This window comes from Danio rerio, chromosome 19, assembly GCF_049306965.1.
Source record: "Danio rerio strain Tuebingen ecotype United States chromosome 19, GRCz12tu, whole genome shotgun sequence".
Taxonomy (NCBI): domain Eukaryota; kingdom Metazoa; phylum Chordata; class Actinopteri; order Cypriniformes; family Danionidae; genus Danio; species Danio rerio.
This window is the reverse complement of record NC_133194.1, coordinates 1,741,879-1,763,390: the sequence shown is the minus strand read 5'-3', so window position 1 is coordinate 1,763,390 and position 21,512 is coordinate 1,741,879. Positions and strand designations below refer to the sequence as shown.

The window sequence follows — 21,512 nt, the reverse complement described above, 5'->3', positions numbered from 1 at the left end:
AAAACTGAAACTAAAACTACAAGAACATCACATTCAGCAAAAATTAAAATTACTAAATTAACTAAAATTCACTGTGTATAAAATTTGAAAGTGTTAATTAAAAAACTAACCGAACAAAATAACAATTTGCCCCAAATAAATAAATGAATTAAAATAAGCACATGTAGCGGAAGATCTGGGAAATACCACAGAGTGATGGAGCTTATTTGACAGTCTGAAAATACACCGCCGCCAATCAGCAGTAAGGGGTGTGTCTAGAGGAGATTTCAAAAAGAGGCGAGGTTGTAGTGTTGGGTTATTATTGGTTATTAAAAATAATAGGGCAACTTTAACTAACATTGAGCAAGCATTAAACTTTGCTTTGGTTTACGCCAAAAATGATATGCTACGTCTGAGAAATTGACTTAAACTTCAACTAAATATTTAAAAACTACATAAAAATGCTCGTAAATTAAAAACCAAACTAAAAGTTACAAAATCATCACTACAACAAGATAAAAACTAAATAATTAAAAAGCATGTCAGAGCTTGTGTTGGTCATTTTCGCTTCAGTTTGTGTTTGAGGGCATTTGCGATAAGTATAAATCTTAACATAAGATCGGAAACGTTTTCTGGTGGTTATTTTAGCTTGGAAAAATAAAACCTAAACTTAGTTTGTTTTAGACACTTTTAGCACGAAGTGTAGAGACTTTTATTATAGAAACTACCATAAACCGGAAGTTAGTCTGTCTCTCTTCTGTGTATCTGACTGGTTGGTCTGTTTACTTTAGCCACTGCTGGAGCCATGAATAACAGTACGTATTTTGATGACCTGTTGTAAATGAAGCATGTGGACTTGTTAAGTAGATATAACGTTACGTTAACTATTATAACTATTATTACGTTAACTGTTATATTCAGCGCACAGTAGCGTTACTAATCAAATTGAGCTTAATAATGTGAAATCATTGAAGGTTATTATTAATTTTATTTAAAGTTTGTTGTAAAATAAAATATTAGAATAATATATATATATATATATATATATATATATATATATATATATATATATATATATATATTTCAGTATAATATAAGTTATAGTTTTTTGTAATATATGTGGGTAGTTGACATTTTTAGTGACAATGTGAGACAACAGACAATGTGTGACATGCTTACAGCATAATATTCATATTAAATTCATTTAAAAAGCATCTACTCATAACTTATTTATTCATTTAGATTGATGTAAAGTTGGTTTTATATTCACAAACTTGTTAAAATTTATTTTTAATTATTTTTCTTGTGACACTGTCTCTATACCCTGTTGAAAAATCCAGCTTAAACCAGCCTAGGCTGGTTGGCTGGTTTTAGCTTGTCGACCAGGCTGGTTTTAGAGGGGTTTTGGCCACTTCCAGGCTGGTTTCCAGCCATTTCCAGCCTGGTCTTAGCTGGTCAGGCTGGGAGATTACCAGCTAAAACCAGCTTGGCCAGCCTAGCCAATCTGGGAATCCAGCCAAAACCAGCTATATCCAGCTTAAACCAGGCTGATCAAGCTGGATTTGGCTGGTCATTTTTTAGCCTGACCAGCTAAGACCAGGGTGGAAATGGCCAAAACCCCTCTAAAACCAGGCTGGTCGACCAGCTAAAACCAGCCAACCAGCCTAAGCTGGTTAAAGCGGGATTTTTCAGCAGGGTATTGTTTAGTGTTTCCCACGCTACTTTGAATATTGCCTCTAAATGTAAAAACAGCAATGTGAAGTGAACAATGTTGTACTTTGATAGTCATTGGGTGATAATATGATTTTCCTACTTTGCAAATGAGACTTTTCTGAAATTATAATGTTAAGGATAAAGTCAGATTTGATGTGTTAATATAAAACCAACTTTACCTCAATGGGTATAAGTGTGACCACATAGAATGTCCCCTCAGAAATCTGCAGACTTCCACAGATTTTAAGCACATCACTAAATATATTGATGCAATTGTGTCTCGATATATATTGAATCAGTTTAATTTTTATTTTTCAGTAATATTATTGAACTTTAGTTGTCTATTATATGAGGGTACTGCTTTAGCTTTGTTTATTAAACAAGAGATTCATTCATTCATTCATTCATTTTCCTTCGGCTGAGTCCTTTTATTTATCAGGAGTCGCCACAGTGCAATGAACTGCCAATTGTTCTAGCATATGTTTTACGCAGCGGATGCCCTTCCAGCAGCAACCCATCTCTGGGAAACATCCACACACACAACGGACAATTTAGCCTACCCAATTCACCTGTACCGCATGTCTTTGGACTGTGGGGGAAACCGGAGCACTGGAGGAAACCCACGCGAAGGCAGGGAGAACATGCAAACTCCACACAAACGCCAACTGAGCCGAGGTTCGAAGTAGTGACTCAGCGACCTTCTTGCTGTGAGGTGACAACACTACCTACTGCGCCACTGCCTCGCCATTTTTCAGTAATATTATTGAATTTTCTGCATTTTAGTTGTCTAATTTATTATATGAGGGTACTGCTTTAGCTTTGTTTATTAAACAAGAGATTCATTCATTCATTTTCCTTTGGCTGAGTCCTTTTATTTATCAGGAGTTGCCACAGTGGAATGAACTGCCAACTGTTCTAGCATATGTTTTACACAGTAGATGCCCTTCCAGCCGCAACCCAGTACTCGCAAACACTCATACACACTCAATCACACACACACACACACACACACACACACACACACACACACACACACACACACACACACACACATTCATTCATTCATTTTCTTTTCGGCTTAGTCCCTTTATTAATCTGGGGTCGCCACAGCGGAATGAACCGCCAACTTATCCTGTGGGGGACACCTCCACACTGAAATGCCAACTGGCCCAGCTGAGGCTCGAACCAGTGACCTTCTTACTTTGAGGTGACAGTGCTACCCACTGAGCCACTGTGTTGCCCCCAAACATGTATGTATCAGGTTTTCTCCAAGACTCCCACAATCATTCTAAATAAATCCACAGATTAAAAAAAAGTCTTAAAAGTCTGCAGATTCTGTCTGGCCCTGGATATAAGCAAGATCAAATTGGGGTTTAAATCGACAAATTATCATGCAACTTTATTAATATGACGCATTAATTTGATCTTCTTGTTCTTGCAGTGAATATCTGATGTAGCCTCAGCATTCGTTCCTCACGATGTCTCTGAGATGCTTTCAGAAGAGCCATTTTCTATCCCTCTCCTCCATATCTCAATCCAACATCATCAAGGTCTGCTCAGCAAGAAAACACTCCAGTCCCAGACGTGTGGTGATCACCGGCATCGGCCTCGTGTGTCCCCTCGGGACAGGAAGTGCTCTTCCATGGCAGCGTCTGATCGGTGGAGAAAGCGGACTGGTTGCTTTAAACGGCGAGGAGTATAAAAGCGTCCCGTGTAAAGTAGCAGCTCGCGTCCCGAGAGGAGAAAAGCCTGGAGATTTCACCCAAGAATCATTTGCATCCAAAGCGGAAATCAACAGCATGTCCCAGGCTACAGTGATGGCTATCGGAGCTGCTAATCTGGCTCTAAATGACTGCGGGTGGTATCCCAGAAGCCCTGAGGAGCAAGAAAGCACCGGGGTTGCAGTCGGGATGGGTATGGTCCCCCTGGAGGAGATTTATAACACCGCCTCCGCTTTTCAGACTCGCGGATACAGCAAAGTCAGCCCGTTTTTTGTGCCGCGCATACTGGTGAACATGGCAGCAGGACACATCAGCATCAAACACAAACTGAAGGGGCCCAATCATGCCGTGTCCACCGCCTGCACCACAGGAGCTCATGCTGTCGGTGATGCTGCACGGTTTATTTCTCACGGTGATGCTGAGGTGATGCTCGCCGGCGGGACGGAGGCCTGTATTGGTCCACTCTCCATCGCTGGGTTTGCTCGTGCTCGGGCTTTAAGCACTAGGCAAGTATAATTAGGGGTGCAACGATACTGATTTAGGTCATGATTTTGGTATGTTCAGTAAAAAAGCACTGTCTAGTAGTGTTGTCACCATACTGGAATTTTGGTCATTTAAAAAACGTAATTTCTGCATAAATAAAACAATAAATAAATAAACAAATACGCAAATAAATAAATGAGTAAATAAATCTATAAATTTCTACATAAATATAACAATAAATAAATAAATACGCAAATAAACAAATAAATGAGTAAATGAATGCACAAGTTTCTGCATATATATAATAATAAATAAATACATAAATGAATAAATAAATGCATAATTTCATTAATTTCTTCATAAATTTAACAAACAAATAAATAAACAAATATGCAAATGAATAAATGAGTAAATAAATGCATAAGTTCCAGCATAAATATAATGATAAATAAATAAATAGGCAAATAAATGAGTAAATAAATGCATACATTTCTGCATGAATGCAACAATAAATGAATAAATAAATACGCAAATAAATAAATAAATGAGTAAATAAATGAATAAGTTCCTGCATAAATATAACAATAAATAAATAAATACGCAAATAAATAAATGCATAAATTCATGCAAAAATATAACAATAAATAAATAAATAAATAAATGCATAAATTCATGCAAAAATGTAACAATAAATAAATAAATGTACAAATAAATAAATGTGTAAATCGATGCATACATTCCTGCATAAATATAACTAGAAATAAATTAATATGCAAATAAATAAATGAGTAAATAAATAAATAATATTTTGCATAAAATTAACAATAAATAAATACGCAAATAAATAAACAACTATTTTTATGTGTTATTTTAAAATTTTTGTGTGTCAGGTTTTTAGCTCCTACACTATCAAAATCATTCCACATAATATCTTTGTTTTATTTTTTTGTTTTATTTTTTTTACAAAATTCTATGCAGAAATAGCAAAAGAAAAAAAGTCTGCAGATTGTGTCTGGCCCTGGGCATATGTTCGTCACCTCATACTCAAATCTTTTGACCAATCAAATGCTTTCTAGTGTCTGACAAGCCCCGCCCGCTTCAAGTTGCTTCAGCTCAACCACTCCTAAAACAAAACGCTGGACCTTTGCAAAAATTCTTGCATAAATATAACAATAAATAAATACATCAATATTTAAATAAGTAAATAAATGCATACATTTCTGCATAAATGAAACAATAAATAAATAGATAAATAAATATAAAAAATAAATAAATGAGTAACTAAATTAATTTCTGCAGAAATATAACAATAAATAAATAAACAAATACGCAAATAAATAAATGAGTAAATAAATGTATACATTTATACATAAATATAACTATAGACAAATAAATACGCAAATAAACAAATAAATGAGTAAATGAATGCACAAGTTTCTGCATAAATATAATAATAAATACATAAATGAATAAATGAATAAATAAATGCGTAATTTCCTTCATTAATTTAACAATAAATAAATAAACAAATACGCAATTGAATAAATGAGTAAATAAATGCATAAATTCCTGCATAATTATAATGATAAATAAATAAATAGGCAAATAAATAAACAAATGAGTAAATAAATGCATAAATTCCTGCATAAATATAACAATAAATAAATAAATACGCAAATAAATAAATGCATAAATTCATGCATAAATGTAACAATAAATGAAGAAATGCGCAAATAAATAAATGTGTAAATCAATGCATAAATTCCTGCATAAATATAACTACTAATAAATAAATATGCAAATAAATAAATGAGTAAATAAATAAATAATATTTAGCATAAAAATAACAATAAATAAATAAATATGCAAATAAATAAACTATTTTTATGTGTTATTTTAAAATTTTTGTGTGTTAGGTTTTTAGGTTTTTAGCTGATCATAATCATTCTGCATCATATCTTTGTTTTATTTTTTGTTTTTTTTAAACAAAATTCTATGCAGAAATAGCAAAAGAAAAAAAGTCTGCAGATTGTGTCTGGCCCTGGGCAGATGTTCGACACCTCATACTCAAATCTTTTGACCAATCAAATGCTTTCTAGTTTCTGACAAGCCCCGCCCCCTACAAGACGCTTTTCGTTTGATGTGCTTCAGCTCAACCACTCCTAAAACAAAACGCTATTGGCTGTTTTTTTTTTAAAGAATAGGAGCTACACTATAACCCACCCTCTCTTCATGTTTCAGTTTGGATTACGTCGAATAAACATCGAATAAAAATGCACATTTCAAAGCACTACACTGGACCTTTACTTACTAAAATGTTTGCGGGAAATTTACGTTTTTAAAACTTAGTTCCGATTGGTTCTTAAATTCTAGTAGCATGACAAAACTACTGTCTAATGAAAAAAAAAAAAGTGGCACATCCAGATGTTAATTTGATGAATGCATTGGCTCTAGCTGGAACCATGAGCCCAGGCTGTCCTCGAGACCGTTTCACCCGGACAGAGAAGGGTTTGTGATGGGAGAAGGAGCAGCGGTGCTGGTTCTGGAGGAGTTCAGTCGTGCGCAGCGGAGAGGAGCGCGGGTCTACGCTGAGATCATGGGTTACGGTCTCTCTGGAGATGCCAGCCACATTACTGCACCCACTGCGGATGGAGACGGTGCATTTCGGTAACCGCTTTAACAAATTAAAATATTATTTGTAGCGTCTAGTTTTCTACGGCCACAACAGTTTCCTCCAGTGTTGATGTTAAATCCTGCTGATCATCTTCTGTGTTTTCAGGTGTATGTCTGCCGCTCTCCGCAACGCAGGATTAAGCCCTTCAGACGTGTCGTACATCAACGCTCACGCCACTTCCACACCACTAGGAGACGCTGCAGAGAACGCCGCCATCAAGAGGCTGTTTGAGCCCAGTGTGCTTTCTCTGGCTGTGTCGTCCACTAAAGGAGCAACTGGTCATCTGCTGGGGGCGGCAGGCGCGCTGGAGACTGCATTCACCGCCCTCGCCTGCCATCATGCCATTCTGCCGCCGACGCTCAATCTGGACCGCACAGAACCAGAGTTTAACCTCAATTACGTGCCCTGTGCGGCGCAGGAGTGGAGAACCAGCGGACGGAGAATCGCCCTCACAAACTCATTCGGCTTCGGTGGAACTAATGCTTCTCTCTGTCTTGCAAGTGTGTGATTCCATTTACATATTAAAACTCCGCATGAAATAAAAGTTGTGATTATTATTGTGGGCGGAGCTTGATTTTGTCTGTTGATTGGATGGTTGCTATTGGTGGCTCCTCCCCTTTAAAAAACAGCCAATAGCATTTTTTATCGCAGCTCTGCCAGTGAGGGGTTTAGATCAAGCACATCAAAAGAAAAGCAAACAAGATGAAGGGGGCGGGGCATATCAGACACCAGAGAGCATTTGATTGGTCAGTAGATTTGATAAGAAACTAAAGAATGAAGCGACAAGAAAAAAATTGTTGATCCATTTAGTTGGGAAGTGACAAACTGCAATCTTTGAATGTTTGTATTATAAGTTGCGATGTTTTTTTTTTTTTACTGTGGGCGGGGCTTGATTTTGTCTATGTGGACTTTGCTATTGTTGGATCACGTGATTGACAGGTTGATTCCGCCCTCATGCTAGTAAGCACCAATCAGAATCTGATGGTTAATGACTTTGAAAGGCTCCTTTTTTATTCGATGTTTGACGTAATCTCAACTGAAACATGAAGAGAGGGCGGGACATAGTGTAGCTCCTCCACTTTAAAAAACAGCCAATAGCATTTGTATTACAGCTCTGCCAATGAGAGTGGTTTAGATCAAGCACTTCAAATGAAAAGAAAATGAGAAGAAGGGGGCGTGGCATGTTAGATGCTAGAGAGCATTTGATTGGTCTGTACATTTGATGAGAAACTGAAGTATGAAAAAAATTGTTGATCCATTTAGGCGGGAAGTGACCAACTGCAGTCTTTGAATGTTTGTGTTATTAGTATTATATACACTGATACTAACATTTAAAATCTTTATTTTAATGTCATGGGCCCTTTTAAACTTTTTTTCTGATGTGGGCGGGGCTTGATTTTGTCTGTGTAGTTGATTCGATGGTTGATCTCTTAATTGACAAACTGCAATCTTTGAATGTTTGTATTATAAGTTGCGATGTTTTTTTGTTTTTTTTTACTGTGGGCGGGGCTTGATTTTGTCTATGTGGACTTGATTGGATGCTTTGCTATTGTTGGATCACATGATTGACAGGTTGATTCCGCCCTCATACTAATAAGCACCAATCAGAGAAGAGATGTGTTGCGTCTTGGTAATATGAAAATTTCATGGTCATCTTCGTTATATATAGTCAGAAAGGTTATTTTAAATAAAATAAAATGCATTTTAAAGTATATTTAAGTTTGTGGTTGTATTATAATGAACCTTTTCCATGCAACATTGTATTATTTAATATCATTATTATTAGTAGTAGTAGTAGTAGTAATGACTATTTTATAAAAAAAAAAATATGTTTCTCTGATCTTTTATAATAAATAAATGGTATTTTTAGAGCAATTTGTGCATAAAATAACACAAAAAGGTGCTATGCTTTTAAACCCATCCAATATACAGTATATTATAACTACAAATTCAATATTTGATTGAATAATTCAGAATTTCAATCACAATAAATGAAAATATTTCTGATTCTGACCTAATGTACATTTCTGGGGTGGAAAAATGTTCTAAATGACAATGTTTTACTGAACTTTATAGAATAAGGACGTTAACATTTTAATTAAACCCGTACCTAATAAATCCGGTCTGAATAAACACTAACGTAAGTAATACATAGGTGATATCAATATTTAATCAGTGGATATCAGTATCTAATAATAGGAGCATCTAGTATCCAATGAATAAGTACCAATGTATTTTAAACTTGTACTAAGGTTAATCCCTAAATAATAAGCACTTAATAGCATAAATATACGACTTTTACATTTTAATAAGACGACTTGCCATGCTAACGGGGTCACTGTTTCTATAGCAACAGACGTGTCAACATTAAAGGGTCCGACGTGACAACCAGCCGACGTCACGTCTCTTAGCAACTCCCAAATAAACTCGGAAAATCCTGCTCGGTGTCGCCGCTGAGGATCCATCACATCAGACGACACATTTAACTCAATATCACGCACTTTAGTCTAACACACGACGACTGTCTGATGTGTGGATTTGTTTAGCGTTCGTCAGGCGGAACCCGAGATCTGCAGGCGAGCGATCCAGCCGGACGCGTTCAGAGCCGAGTAAACAGTACATGGTGTGATTTGATGTTAAAGCAGACGCAGGATTATGTTCAAAAATACATTCCAGAGCGGATTTCTGTCCATCCTCTACAGTATCGGCAGCAAACCCCTGCAGATATGGGACAAGAAGGTGAGCTGATGATGATGCTAGGCTGACTGAAGCAGCTCAGGTGCTGCTAATAAACAGCGAACCTGCACTAATGACAGATTTGGGTTAACGTTAACTGTATAGTCATTGTTTACCTCAGGTCTACAGTATGTCTGTCAGTGAAGTCTCAATGGCATTATAACATCACTGCTAAAAGTATTGTGGTATTACCATGGTAACTTAAGGTATTTTTGGACATTACTATATGACACTATTATGGTAAGCATGTTAATTCATAAATGTGTACCGTATTATATGAGTGCTATAATCATTCGGTGATCTAATATTAATACCTGAGGCCGTGTAGTGCTTGATATACGTCACTGTTAATGTTACATAATTAAATAATGAATTAATTAGTTAATGTTGGCTAATGAAACGTTTATGTGAAGTTTTACTGAGACCATTTTACTGCTTTATTAGTTAAAATTAAATTAGTTTATATATTTATGGTGGCTTGAAAAGCCAACATACTGTTATCTCACGTAAACTTATTATTATTAGGCTGGCTTGTGTAGCAAGCCAGACTACTGTTATCCTATTAAACTTATTATTATTAATATTATTATTCTTCTTCTGAGACTAAAAATTAAACTCTATCTCGTCCTAGGCCTTTCAAGCTATGACCATCAAACTCGGGTCAGACCTCCGAACTATTCTGACTCGAGTTGCTATATCCTTTCCGACTGATCCGACTTTCGGTTTTCCGAAAAACGTCCCGGGACCGTCGGAAAAATCCCATAGACGTAACATTGGATCAAACTTTGTGACCTCATAACTCCGCATCAGAATGTCACACAGACTTCTAACTGGGCTCATTTAACTCAGACTATCAAACTGCCAATGACTGACCACCTTTAAACTTTCTGGCCACGCCCTAGCAACCACTTTTGGACCCTAGAAACCGTCCCATAGACTTCCATTGCAAAATACTCTCATTGACTTTACATGGGATCAAACTTTGTGAGCTCATAACTCTGCATCAGACTGTCCTACAGACTAATGGCTGAGCTCATTTAACTCAGTCTAGCCAGCAGCCAATCACTGATGGCCTTTTAACTTTCTAGCCACACCCTAACAACCAGATACTGCACCCTAGCAACTGTCCCATAGACTGCCATTAAAGAGGTTCAGACTGATATTGTCATGCTGCAGTGTGATAGAGACATGGGGGTTGTTTTTAACTGTTCATACTGGCAAGAAGCTTTGATACATCATCAGTCTAAGCTGTCAATCAACTCCATAGCAACAAAACAGACTAACCTAGCAACGATATAATAGCAGCTATATCTCAGCATCAGAACAACGTAGAGAGGCGGGGGTTGGCTTGTTTGAATCAGGCTCGCACACCATCTATCTATCTATCTATCTATCTATCTATCTATCTATCTATCTATCTATCTATCTATCTATCTATCTATCTATCTATCTATCTATCTATCTACGTACCTCTATCTATCTACCTATCTATCTATCTATCTATCTATCTATCTATCTATCTATCTATCTATCTATCTATCTATCTATCTATCTATCTATCTATCTATCATCTTTCTACGTACCTCTATCTATCTACCTACCTACCTCTATCTATCTATCTATCTATCTATCTATCTATCTATCTATCTATCTATCTATCTATCTATCTATCTATCTATCTATCTATCTATCTATCTATCTATCTATCTATCTATCTATCTATCTATCTATCTACGTACCTCTATCTATCTACCTACCTACCTCTATCTATCTATCTATCTATCTATCTATCTATCTATCTATCTATCTATCTATCTATCTATCTATCTATCTATCTATCTATCTATCTATCTATCTATCTATCTATCATCTATCTACCTCTATCTATCTATCTATCTATCTATCTATCTATCTATCTATCTATCTATCTATCTATCTATCTATCTACCTCTATCTATCTATCTATCTATCTATCTATCTATCTATCTATCTATCTATCATCTATCCGTCCATCTATCCATCATGCTAACAATTTGCTAATTCATGCTAGAAACATGCTAGTTACATGCTAATTCATGCTAGAATCATGCTAGTCACATGCTAATTCATGCCAGAATCATGCTAGTCACATGCTAATTTATACTAGAATCATGCTAACAACATGCTAATTCATGCTAGAATCTTGCTAGTCACATGCTAATTCATGCTAGAATCATGCTAACAACATGCTAATTCATGCTAGAATCATGCTAGTAACATGCTAATTCATGTTAGAATCATGCTAACAACATGCTAATTCATGCTAGAATCATGCTAGTAACATGCCAATTCATGCTAAAATCATGCTAACAACATGCTAATTCATGCTAGAATCATGCTAGTAACATGCTAATTCATGCTAGAATCATGCTAGTAACATGCTAATTTATGCTAGAATCATGCTAGTAACATGCTAATTCATGCTAGAATCATGCTAACAACATGCTAATTTATGCTAGAATCATGCTAGTAACATGCTAATTCATGCTAGAATCATGCTAGTAACATGCTAATTCATGCTAGAATCATGCTAGTAACATGCTAATTCATGCTAGAATCGTGCTAGTAACATACTAATTCATGCTAGTATCCTGCTAACAACATGCTAATTCATGCTAGAATCATGCTAACAACATGCTAATTCATGCTAGAATCGTGCTATTAACATGCTAATTCATGCTAGAATCGTGCTAGTAACATGCTAATTTATGCTAGAATCGTGCTAACAACATGCTAATTCATGCTAGAAACATGCTAGTAACATGCTAATTCATGCTAGAATCATGCTAACAACATGCTAATTTATGCTAGAATCATGCTAGTAACATGCTAAATCATGCTAGAATCTTGCTAGTAACATGCTAATTCATGCTAGAATCATGCTAGTAACATGCTAATTCATGCTAGAATCGTGCTAACAACATGCTAATTCATGCTAGAATCGTGCTAACAACATGCTAATTCATGCTAGAATTGTGCTAGTAACATGCTAATTCATGCTAGAATCATGCTAGTAACATGCTAATTCATGCTAGAATTGTACTAGTAACATGCTAATTCATGCTAGAATCATGCTAGTAACATGCTAATTCATGCTAGAATCGTGCTAGTAACATGCTAATTCATGCTAGAATCGTGCTAACAACATGCTAATTCATGCTAGAATCATGCTAACAACATGCTAATTCATGCTAGAATCGTGCTATTAACATGCTAATTCATGCTAGAATCGTGCTAGTAACATGCTAATTCATGCTAGAATCGTGCTAACAACATGCTAATTCATGCTAGAAACATGCTAGAAACATGCTAATTCATGCTAGAATCATGCTAACAACATGCTAATTTATGCTAGAATCATGCTAGTAACATGCTAATTCATGCTAGAATCGTGTTAACAACATGCTAATTTATGCTAGAATCGTGCTAGTAACATGCTAATTCATGCTAGAATCGTGCTAACAACATGCTAATTCATACTAGGATCATGCTAACAACATGCTAATTCATGCTAAAATCATGCTAACAACATGCTATTTCACGTTAAAATCATGCTAATAACATGCTAATCTATCTATCTATCTATCTATCTATCTATCTATCTATCTATCTATCTATCTATCTATCTATCTATCTAGCTTTTCATACTTTTTAAAACTGTTTAAATAAACTATCACCCTCAGGCTTTCACAAGCCAGCCTCAAAGTTTGTTCTCAAACTTTCAGAATCTAGTTCTTCTTCTTCTTCTTCTTCTTCTTCTTATTCTTCTGAGACTAATTTTAAAGTGTATCTCCTCCTAAACTTTTCAAGCTTCATACTTCAAACTTTCGTCAAACCTTCAAACTGGTCTGACTCGGGTTGCTATATCTGTTCCAACTGATCCGACTTTCGGTTTTCCGAAAAACGACCCGGAAAATTCCCAAAATTCCCATTGACTTAACATTGGGTCAAACTTTGTGACCTCATAACTCTGCATCAGACTGTCCTACAGACTTCTAACTGGGCTCATTTAACTCAGTCTAGCCAGCAGCCAATAACTGATGACCTTTAAACTTACTAGCCACTCCCTAGCAACCACTTTTGGCACCCTAGCAACTGTCCCATAGACTTCCATTGTAAAAGACTGCCATTGACTTAACATTGGGTCAACCTTTGTGAGCTCATAACTCTGCATCAGACTGTCCTACAGACTAGAGTCAGGCCCCATTCAACTCAGTCTAGTCAGCAGCCAATCACTGATGACCTTTAGACTTACTAGCCACTCCCTAGCAACCACTTATGGCACCCTAGCAACTGTCCCGTAGACTTCCATTCGAAAGACTCTCATTGACTTAACATGGGATCAAACTTTGTGAGCTCATAACTCTGCATCAGACTGTCATACAGACTAATGGCTGAGCTCATTTAACTCAGACAACCAAACTGCCAATAACTGATGAGCTTTTAACTTTCTAGCCACACCCCTAACTACCACATACTGCACCCTAGCAACTGTCCCGTACACTTCCATTACAAAAGACTCTCATTGACTTAACATGGGATCAAACTTTGTGAGCTCATAACTCTGCATCAGACTGTCATACAGACTAATGGCTGAGCTCATTTAACTCAGTCTAGCCAGCAGCCAATCACTGATGGCCTTTTAACTTTCTAGCCACACCCCTAACTACCACATACTGCACCCTAGCAACTGTTCTATAGAATGTAATTAGCTGTGCTATCAAATGCTTATAATTCTAACATGCTAATGACATGCCAATCATGCTAGCAACATGCTACTCATATGCTAATCATGCTAATGACATGCTAACTCATACTGGAAACATGCTAATGACATGCTAATTTGTACTTGAATCATGCTAGTAACATGCTAATTCATACTAGACCCATGTTAATAACTGGCCTACATGCATATCTTTGCATAGCAGTGTCCTATTGACTTGGGGGATGGCTCATCTGACTCAGACAACCAATGAGCATATCAATATGATAATAAAGCTCACAAGCCACGCCCCCAAATTGATTCCATAGACTTCCATTAAAATAAGCCAAGATGCATATCTTTGCAAAGCAGAGTCATAGAGACATGGGGGTTGGTTCATTTGACTAAGACAACCAACCACATTCAAGTTCACTCTGTAACCTCGCCCATAGCAACAAAACAGAGTACCCTAGCAACCATTCATCAACAGCTATATCTCAGCATCAGAACATCGTAGAGACTTGGAGATTGGCTCGTTTGACTCATGCTAGCAAACGGAACTTCCTATATGCTACACATGCTAGCAGTGACTAGCTACATGCTAATATTGACTAGCCAAGTACTGTAACTTGCTAGAAATGCTTACCAAGTATAAATGTTTTATCAAGCATGTATGTGAGGCTTGCCTAGTAACCAACCAGGGTACCCTAGCAACTGCCTAGCAACCACCCAAATTACCCTAGCAACCGCCTAGCAACCACCTAGCAACGGCCTAGTAATGCCTTAGTAAGGGCCTAGCGACCACTCAGGACACCCTAGCAACCGCCTAGCAACGCCTTAGCAACCACTCAGAATACCTTAGCAACCACCTAGCAACACCTTAGCAACCACCTAGCAACCACTTGGGACACCTTAGCAACCGCCTAGTAACACCTTAGCAACCACCTAGCAACCACTCAGAACACCCTAGCAACGCCTTAGCAACCACCTAGCAACCACTCAGGACACCCTAGCAACCACCTAGCAACACCTTAGCAACCACCTAGCAACCACTCAGGACACCCTAGCAACCACCTAGCAACACCTTAGCAACCACCTAGCAACCACTCAGGACACCCTAGCAACCACCTAGCAACGCCTTAGGACACCTTAGCAACCACCTAGCAACACCTTAGCAACCACCTAGCAACCACTCAGAACACCCTAGCAACCACCTAGCAACACCTTAGCAACCACCTAGCAACCGCTTAGGACACCCTAGCAACCGCCTAGCAACACCTTAGCAACCACCTAGCAACACCTTAGCAACCACCTAGCAACCACTTAGGACACCTTAGTAACCACCTAGCAACACCTTAGCAACCACCTAGCAACCACTCAGAACACCCTAGCAACCGCCTAGCAACACCTTAGCAACCACTCAGAACACCCTAGCAACCACCTAGCAACACCTTAGCAACCACCTAGCAACCACTCAGGACACCCTAGCAACCACCTAGTAAGGCCTTAGCAACCAATCAGAATACCCTAGCAACCACCTAGCAACCACTTAGGACACCTTAGCAACCACCTAGCAACACCTTAGCAACCACTCAGAACACCCTAGCAACCGCCTAGCAACACCTTAGCAACCACCTAGCAACCACTCAGAATACCCTAGCCACCACCTTGCAACACCTTAGTAACCACTTAGCAACTAGTCAGAACACCTTAGCAACTGCCTAGCACCACCCTAGCAACCACCTAGCAACCACTCAAAACACCCTAGCAACCATCTAGCAACACCTTAGCAACCACCTAGCAACTAGTCAGACCACCTTAGCAACTGCCTTGCACCACCTTAGCAACCACCTAGCAACCACTTTAAACACCCTAACAACCGCCTAGTAAAATGCTAATTCATGGTAGAATCACGCTAACAACATGCTAATTCATGCTAGAATCATGCTAGTAACATGCTAATTCATGCTAGAATCATGCTAACAGCATGCTAATTCATGTAAGAATCATGCTACTAACATGCTAATTCATGCTAGTAATATGTTAACTCAAGCTAAAATCATACTAACATGCTATTTACACTTTAAAACCACTTCAAACTTTCAGATTCGGCTTTTCAAGCCACCATAAAGTTTGTCCTCAAACTTTAATATCTAGTTATATGTAATATATATATATAATGTTACACAGTTAAAGTCAGAATTATTAACTTATCCCCCCTGAATAATTTTTTCCCCAAATTTCTGTTTAACGGAGAGCAAGTTTTTTTTCAACACATTTCTAATCATAATAGTGTTAATAACTCATCTCTAATAACTGATTTATTTTATCCTTGTCATGATGACAGTAAATAATATTAGACTAGATATTCTTCAAGACACTTCTGTACAGCTTAAAGTGACATTTAAAGGCTTCACTGGGTTAATTAAGTTAATTAGGCAAGTTATTGTATAATGATGGTTTGTTCTGTGGACTATCGAAAAAAATTATAGCTTAAAGAGGCTAATAATTGTGATCTTAAATCGGTTTTAAAAAAATTAAAAACTGCTTTTAGTTTAGCCGAAATAAAACAAATAAGACTTTTTCCAGAAGAAAAAATATTATCAGCCATAGTGTGAAAATTTCCTTCCTCTGTTAAACATTATTTGGGAAATATTTAAAAAGAAAAAAATCAAAGGGTACAAGTAAAAAAAAAAAGAAATATTTCTATAACAATTTGTTTAAAATGCTATAATTTCTGTTAGAAATATAGTGCTACAGTATGTCCATTTTTTTGTGATAAGTGATATTAAATAATCATATTAAAATAAAATTCAAATAGCATATTACAAAGGAAGTGTTTACTGACTTTTATAAAAAATAAAATGTGTTTTATACTCAGTTAAACATTTATCTAAAAATGAAAACACACTTATTCTGACATACTAATTAGAATATATCAGAACATACACATTCTGACTGAATTAGATATATAAGAATAAAAGTGATCATACTAAATTTGGTTATGTTTAAACGATTGAAATATTTCAGATTATAATGAATGAGGATTTCGGAGCCAAACTGTGATCATTCAGTATTTAAATCAGATTTTTGCTATTATAAATATTGTTGCACGAAATTACATTTTTACGTTAGTGGGAGTCTTCTGATTATGAATTAAATCACTTTTTACCTTTGATTCATGCATGGATTATACAATTTTGTATAGATTTTAATTTAATTTATTCAAACAAAAATCTAAAATTGAGATGCTCATGTTCCTGCAGGTCAGAAACGGACACATAAAGCGCATCACAGACAATGACATCCAGTCTCTGGTGCTGGAGGTGGAGGGAACCAACGTAAGGTGAGTGTGTGTCTGTCTGATCTGAACACATAGATCAAGTATCTTTATGGGGACGTCCCATAGGCATAATACTGTTTCTACTGAACAGACTTTACATTCGCTCTTTTTACCTCTAAACCAAACCCTCACAGGAAACAATCTGCATTTTTACACTTTCAAAATACTTAATTCTGTCTGATTTATGCGCCCGTTTCCTCATGCGGTCACAAAAATGTCCCCAAAAGGTCAAAAATTACTGGTATTGCTATACTTGTGGGACATGTGATCAAAAGCATAGCAACTAACCATAATGAGAACAAGGTATACACACTCAAACACACACACACACACACACACACACACACACACACACACACACACACACACACACAGAGCCTTGCTGGTGCTGACCTGTGTATCTGATCTGAACACACACACACACACACACACACAAACACACTGCCTGGCTGATGCTGACCTGTGTATCTGATCTGAACACACACACACACACACACACACACACACACACACACACACACAAACACACTGCCTGGCTGATGCTGACCTGTGTATCTGATCTGAACACACACACACACACACAAACACACACACACACACACACACTGCCTGGCTGATGCTGACCTGTGTATCTGATCTGAACACACACACACACACACATACTGACCTGTGTGTCTGATCTGAACACACACACACATACTGACCTGTGTGTCTGATCGTCCTCACAGCACCACATACATCACGTGTCCGGCAGACCCCAAGAAAACCCTCGGCATCAAGCTTCCTTTCCTCGTCATGATCATCAAAAACCTCAAGAAGTATTTCACATTCGAAGTTCAGGTGGGCAGATGTTTATGTGTGTTTCTCTTGGAGCTTTTCTAGTTTATTTTTGTCAGAACAGAAGTTGCGATGCTCTTTTCTTCACTGTTGTGATGCAAATATAAAAACTGATGTTGGGGCGGGGCTTGATCGTGTTTAGGTGGTCGTATTTTGCCATTGGTGGATTTTATATGATTGACAGGTTGATCCCGCCCTCACACCACTTAACATCAATCAAAGAGTTGACCTGATTTTGGTATAACAGTTTTATAATGCACCTGTACATTTAGAAGTGTTGGTTGTTGTTTTGTTTTTTTTTGTTTAATATATAAAATTAAATATTATAATAATATTGACCTTAAAATAGGTTTAAAAAAATTAAATCTGCTTTTATTCTAGCTGAAATAAAACAAATCAGACTTTCTCCAGAAGAAAAAATATTATAGCAAATACTGTGAAAAATTCCTGAATCTGTTCAACATCATTCGGGAAAAACAAAATTCACCGGAGGGCGAGTAATTTTGACTTCAGCTTACAGTACATGACAAACTTTTAGGACACGTCCATCGGGTCACAGTAGAAACATTACTGCTCTTCTCAGTGTGATGGATGAGCTGGTGAAGGCTTGTTTTGTGTGCTCAGGTTCTGGATGATAAGAACGTGCGGCGGCGCTTCCGAGCGAGTAACTATCAGAGCACCACGCGTGTGAAGCCCTTCATCTGCACCATGCCCATGAGGCTGGACGACGGCTGGAACCAGATCCAGTTCAACCTGTCCGACTTCACCAGGAGAGCGTACGGCACCAACTACATCGAGACGCTGCGAGTGCAGGTAAACCACAAACAGCCACAGTCCTGCGTCAGCGAATGAGGAGATTTTGATACTCTGAATTAAATAACATGTTTCAACGTATTCCCCTCATTCATTTAGACGCACTTTGATCTAGGATGAACTTTCCTGTTATTGCTGCCCTGGCATCAGAATTATAACTTGATTGCTAGTAAATACAAACTTCCCAGGACTCAACTAGCCGTACACGTGTGTGTATGTACACACTACCTTACAAAAGTCTTGTGGTCTATCCAATATTTTAGGAACAGCAAATAATAAGTTGACTTCTAGTTGATGATTTGCTATCAGAAGTGTCTTATATGAAAGGCGAAAGCCTCTAGATGAGGCTCATTTTACCTAAATTAAATCTGATCATGCCTTGATTATTAATGATTTGATGAGGACAGTGCGGTCTGACTCTGCTCAGACTAAAGTGTCATCACTGAACAGAAATAATGTCCAGTATAGAATATAAAGTCCTGCTGCAGTGGAGACGGAATGAATATTGTGTCTGACTCCATCATGAGTGGAGGACTGCATCCATACATCTCTGACATGACTCACTGATTAATAAAATCATCTGGAATGGCGAAGAAAGCTTTCTTGCAGAGCTCATCAAGAGTCTTTGTGTTCATCTTCAACGCCTCCTCCTTCATCTTACCCCAGACATGCTCAATAATGTTCATGTCTGGTGACTGGGCTGGCCAGTCCTAGAGAACCTTGACCTTTGCTTTCAGGAACTTTGATGTGAAGGCTAGCAATTTAATATAAATATTGTAAATTTTGATTTCAAGTATAGTTTAAATGTGCTTTTTGAGAGTTTTTTGTTTTTAGATTTGTATTTTAAAAATGCATATTTTTTATTTGTAAATAAATTTAAGTTAAAGAGTTGTATGTGAGTGTGTACATGTGCACAGACCTGTCATGTGGTTGCATGATAGTGAAAATACATAAAAATATGTTGAAAGTTAGCCCTCTTGTGAAATGTTTACATTTAAAAATGAAAAAAAAAAAAGATTGTCTTCAGCACATTTCTAATCATAATAGTTTTAATAACTGATTTATTTTCTTTTTGCCATGATCACAGCACATAAAATTAGACTTGATGTTCTTCAAGACACTAGTATTCAGATTAAAGTGACATTTAAAGGCTTCACTAGGGTAATTAGGGTAAAGTTAGGGTAATTAGGCAAGTGGTTTGTTCTGGAGCTGAGTTCAGCTGTTACTGCATTATAAACACTGCTATTAAGAACAGAAGTGACTCAGATTATTAACAGTGTCATGATGTTCATCTTGATGTTTGTCAGATTCACGCAAACTGTCGCATCAGGAGGGTTTATTTCTCAGACCGGCTGTACTCTGAGGACGAGCTGCCTGCTGAATTTAAACTCTATTTACCAGTACAGAACAAAGCAAAGGTGAGCATTAACATGCTTTAAAGGAGACCTATTATGAAGAAATCACTTTAGGTTTAAACACAGGTGTGTGTCAGCAGTGTGTGAAAATATCCAGCTTCTAATAGTAAACATGTATTAATTCCATTGTTTATAATCAGACTTGATTAAACAGTCTGCAGAAACACTTTGATTGACATTCTCCCTTTGTATGATGTCATCAGAGGGGGAAAGCCCCGCCCACTAGTGACCATCTCTCCCTCATTTGCATATGATGTTTTGTCTTATGTCTTGTTTTTGAATCTGCCACTATGCTGACACACAGGCATTTATAGCCCCGCCCTATTTTGAAAAATCTCATTTGAATTTTAAGTGAAAGTCGCCAAAACACCACAATTAGGAACAAAGCCTAAAAGGGTCAGTTTCAGAAAGTTAGAAAACATTATTACGCCCCATTCACACAGGGCGTCTACGTCAACGCTTCCCATTTACTTTGAATGGGTGACGTCAGGCGTTGACGAACTGTATTGTGGATCCGTCGGCGCCGCTTCAGAGGCGTTGCTCGGTGCAGAAGTTGGGACTAGCTCAACTTTTCAAGCTCCGACGGAAGCGTCAGCCAATCAGATCGCTGTATGCAAATACACCAGCTAGACAGTGGCCTATTGCTGACTGAATTTCATTGGCTGATGCTGCTATGACGATCGCGGTAGGCCCAACTTCAGACACGCCTTCAGTCAAGCGTTGACGCTGAAGCCCCGTGTGAATGGGGCGTTAGTGTGGTATTTTGAGCTGAAACTACACACACACTAGGGACATCATAGGCTTATATTACATCTTGAAAAAGCCATAGTAGGTCTCCATTAATGTTAATGTTTCCATTATATCACAGTGTATTAACCTTCTATATTCTCTCCACAGCAGTGACGGCAGGGTTTCTCCACGCTTCTCGATCTTTCTGTTGTTTTTTTCAAGTGTTGTTTCGCATCTGTGTGACTGCTTTCCTTCTGATGATTAAATATTTTATATGCACAAAGTGAACTCGGAGGGCTGTCTGATTATTATGAACATCACATTTCAT

General features: G+C 37.5%; 2 protein-coding genes across 7 annotated transcripts; both read left to right on the top strand.

Annotated features, from left to right (window-relative positions):
• The first annotated feature begins 722 nt into the window (after nt 1-722).
• oxsm (3-oxoacyl-ACP synthase, mitochondrial) lies at nt 723-8,284 on the top strand. Of its 3 annotated transcripts, none has more exons than XM_068215219.1 (5): nt 723-794; nt 2,185-2,404; nt 3,134-3,919; nt 6,351-6,563; nt 6,676-8,284. In XM_068215219.1, the coding sequence occupies exons 3-5, from the start codon at nt 3,171-3,173 to the stop codon at nt 7,076-7,078; spliced, it is 1,365 nt and encodes a 454-aa protein (XP_068071320.1). In that variant the 5' UTR covers nt 723-794; nt 2,185-2,404; nt 3,134-3,170; the 3' UTR covers nt 7,079-8,284. The 3 variants fall into 3 exon arrangements, with proteins under 3 accessions (XP_068071320.1, XP_073787451.1, XP_693069.5); XM_073931350.1 differs by having other exon boundaries at nt 2,185-2,446; XM_687977.11 differs by lacking the exon at nt 2,185-2,404.
• Nucleotides 8,285-9,171: 887 nt separating this feature from the next.
• Nucleotides 9,172-21,472, top strand: cfap20 (cilia and flagella associated protein 20). 4 transcript variants are annotated; one of them, XR_012394501.1, is made up of 6 exons: nt 9,172-9,309; nt 17,314-17,393; nt 18,119-18,230; nt 18,852-19,040; nt 20,348-20,883; nt 21,210-21,472. XR_012394501.1 is itself a non-coding variant. In XM_005173723.5 (6 exons), the coding sequence occupies exons 1-6, from the start codon at nt 9,226-9,228 to the stop codon at nt 21,356-21,358; spliced, it is 582 nt and encodes a 193-aa protein (XP_005173780.1). In that variant the 5' UTR covers nt 9,172-9,225; the 3' UTR covers nt 21,359-21,472.
• Nucleotides 21,473-21,512: the final 40 nt, after the last annotated feature.

Excerpts from the sequence above, each read along its gene's own strand:
- oxsm (XM_687977.11), top strand. The coding sequence starts at position 3,171 with ATGTCTCTGAGATGCTTTCAGAAGAGCCATTTTCTATCCCTCTCCTCC. Across the intron at positions 3,920-6,350 it reads GCTCGGGCTTTAAGCACTAG|CTGGAACCATGAGCCCAGGC; the intron begins GCAAGTATAATT and ends CATTGGCTCTAG. Across the intron at positions 6,564-6,675 it reads GATGGAGACGGTGCATTTCG|GTGTATGTCTGCCGCTCTCC; the intron begins GTAACCGCTTTA and ends CTGTGTTTTCAG.
- cfap20 (XM_073930649.1), top strand. The coding sequence starts at position 9,226 with ATGTTCAAAAATACATTCCAGAGCGGATTTCTGTCCATCCTCTACAGT. Across the intron at positions 9,310-17,313 it reads TGCAGATATGGGACAAGAAG|GTCAGAAACGGACACATAAA; the intron begins GTGAGCTGATGA and ends ATGTTCCTGCAG. Across the intron at positions 18,231-18,851 it reads ATTTCACATTCGAAGTTCAG|GTTCTGGATGATAAGAACGT; the intron begins GTGGGCAGATGT and ends TTGTGTGCTCAG.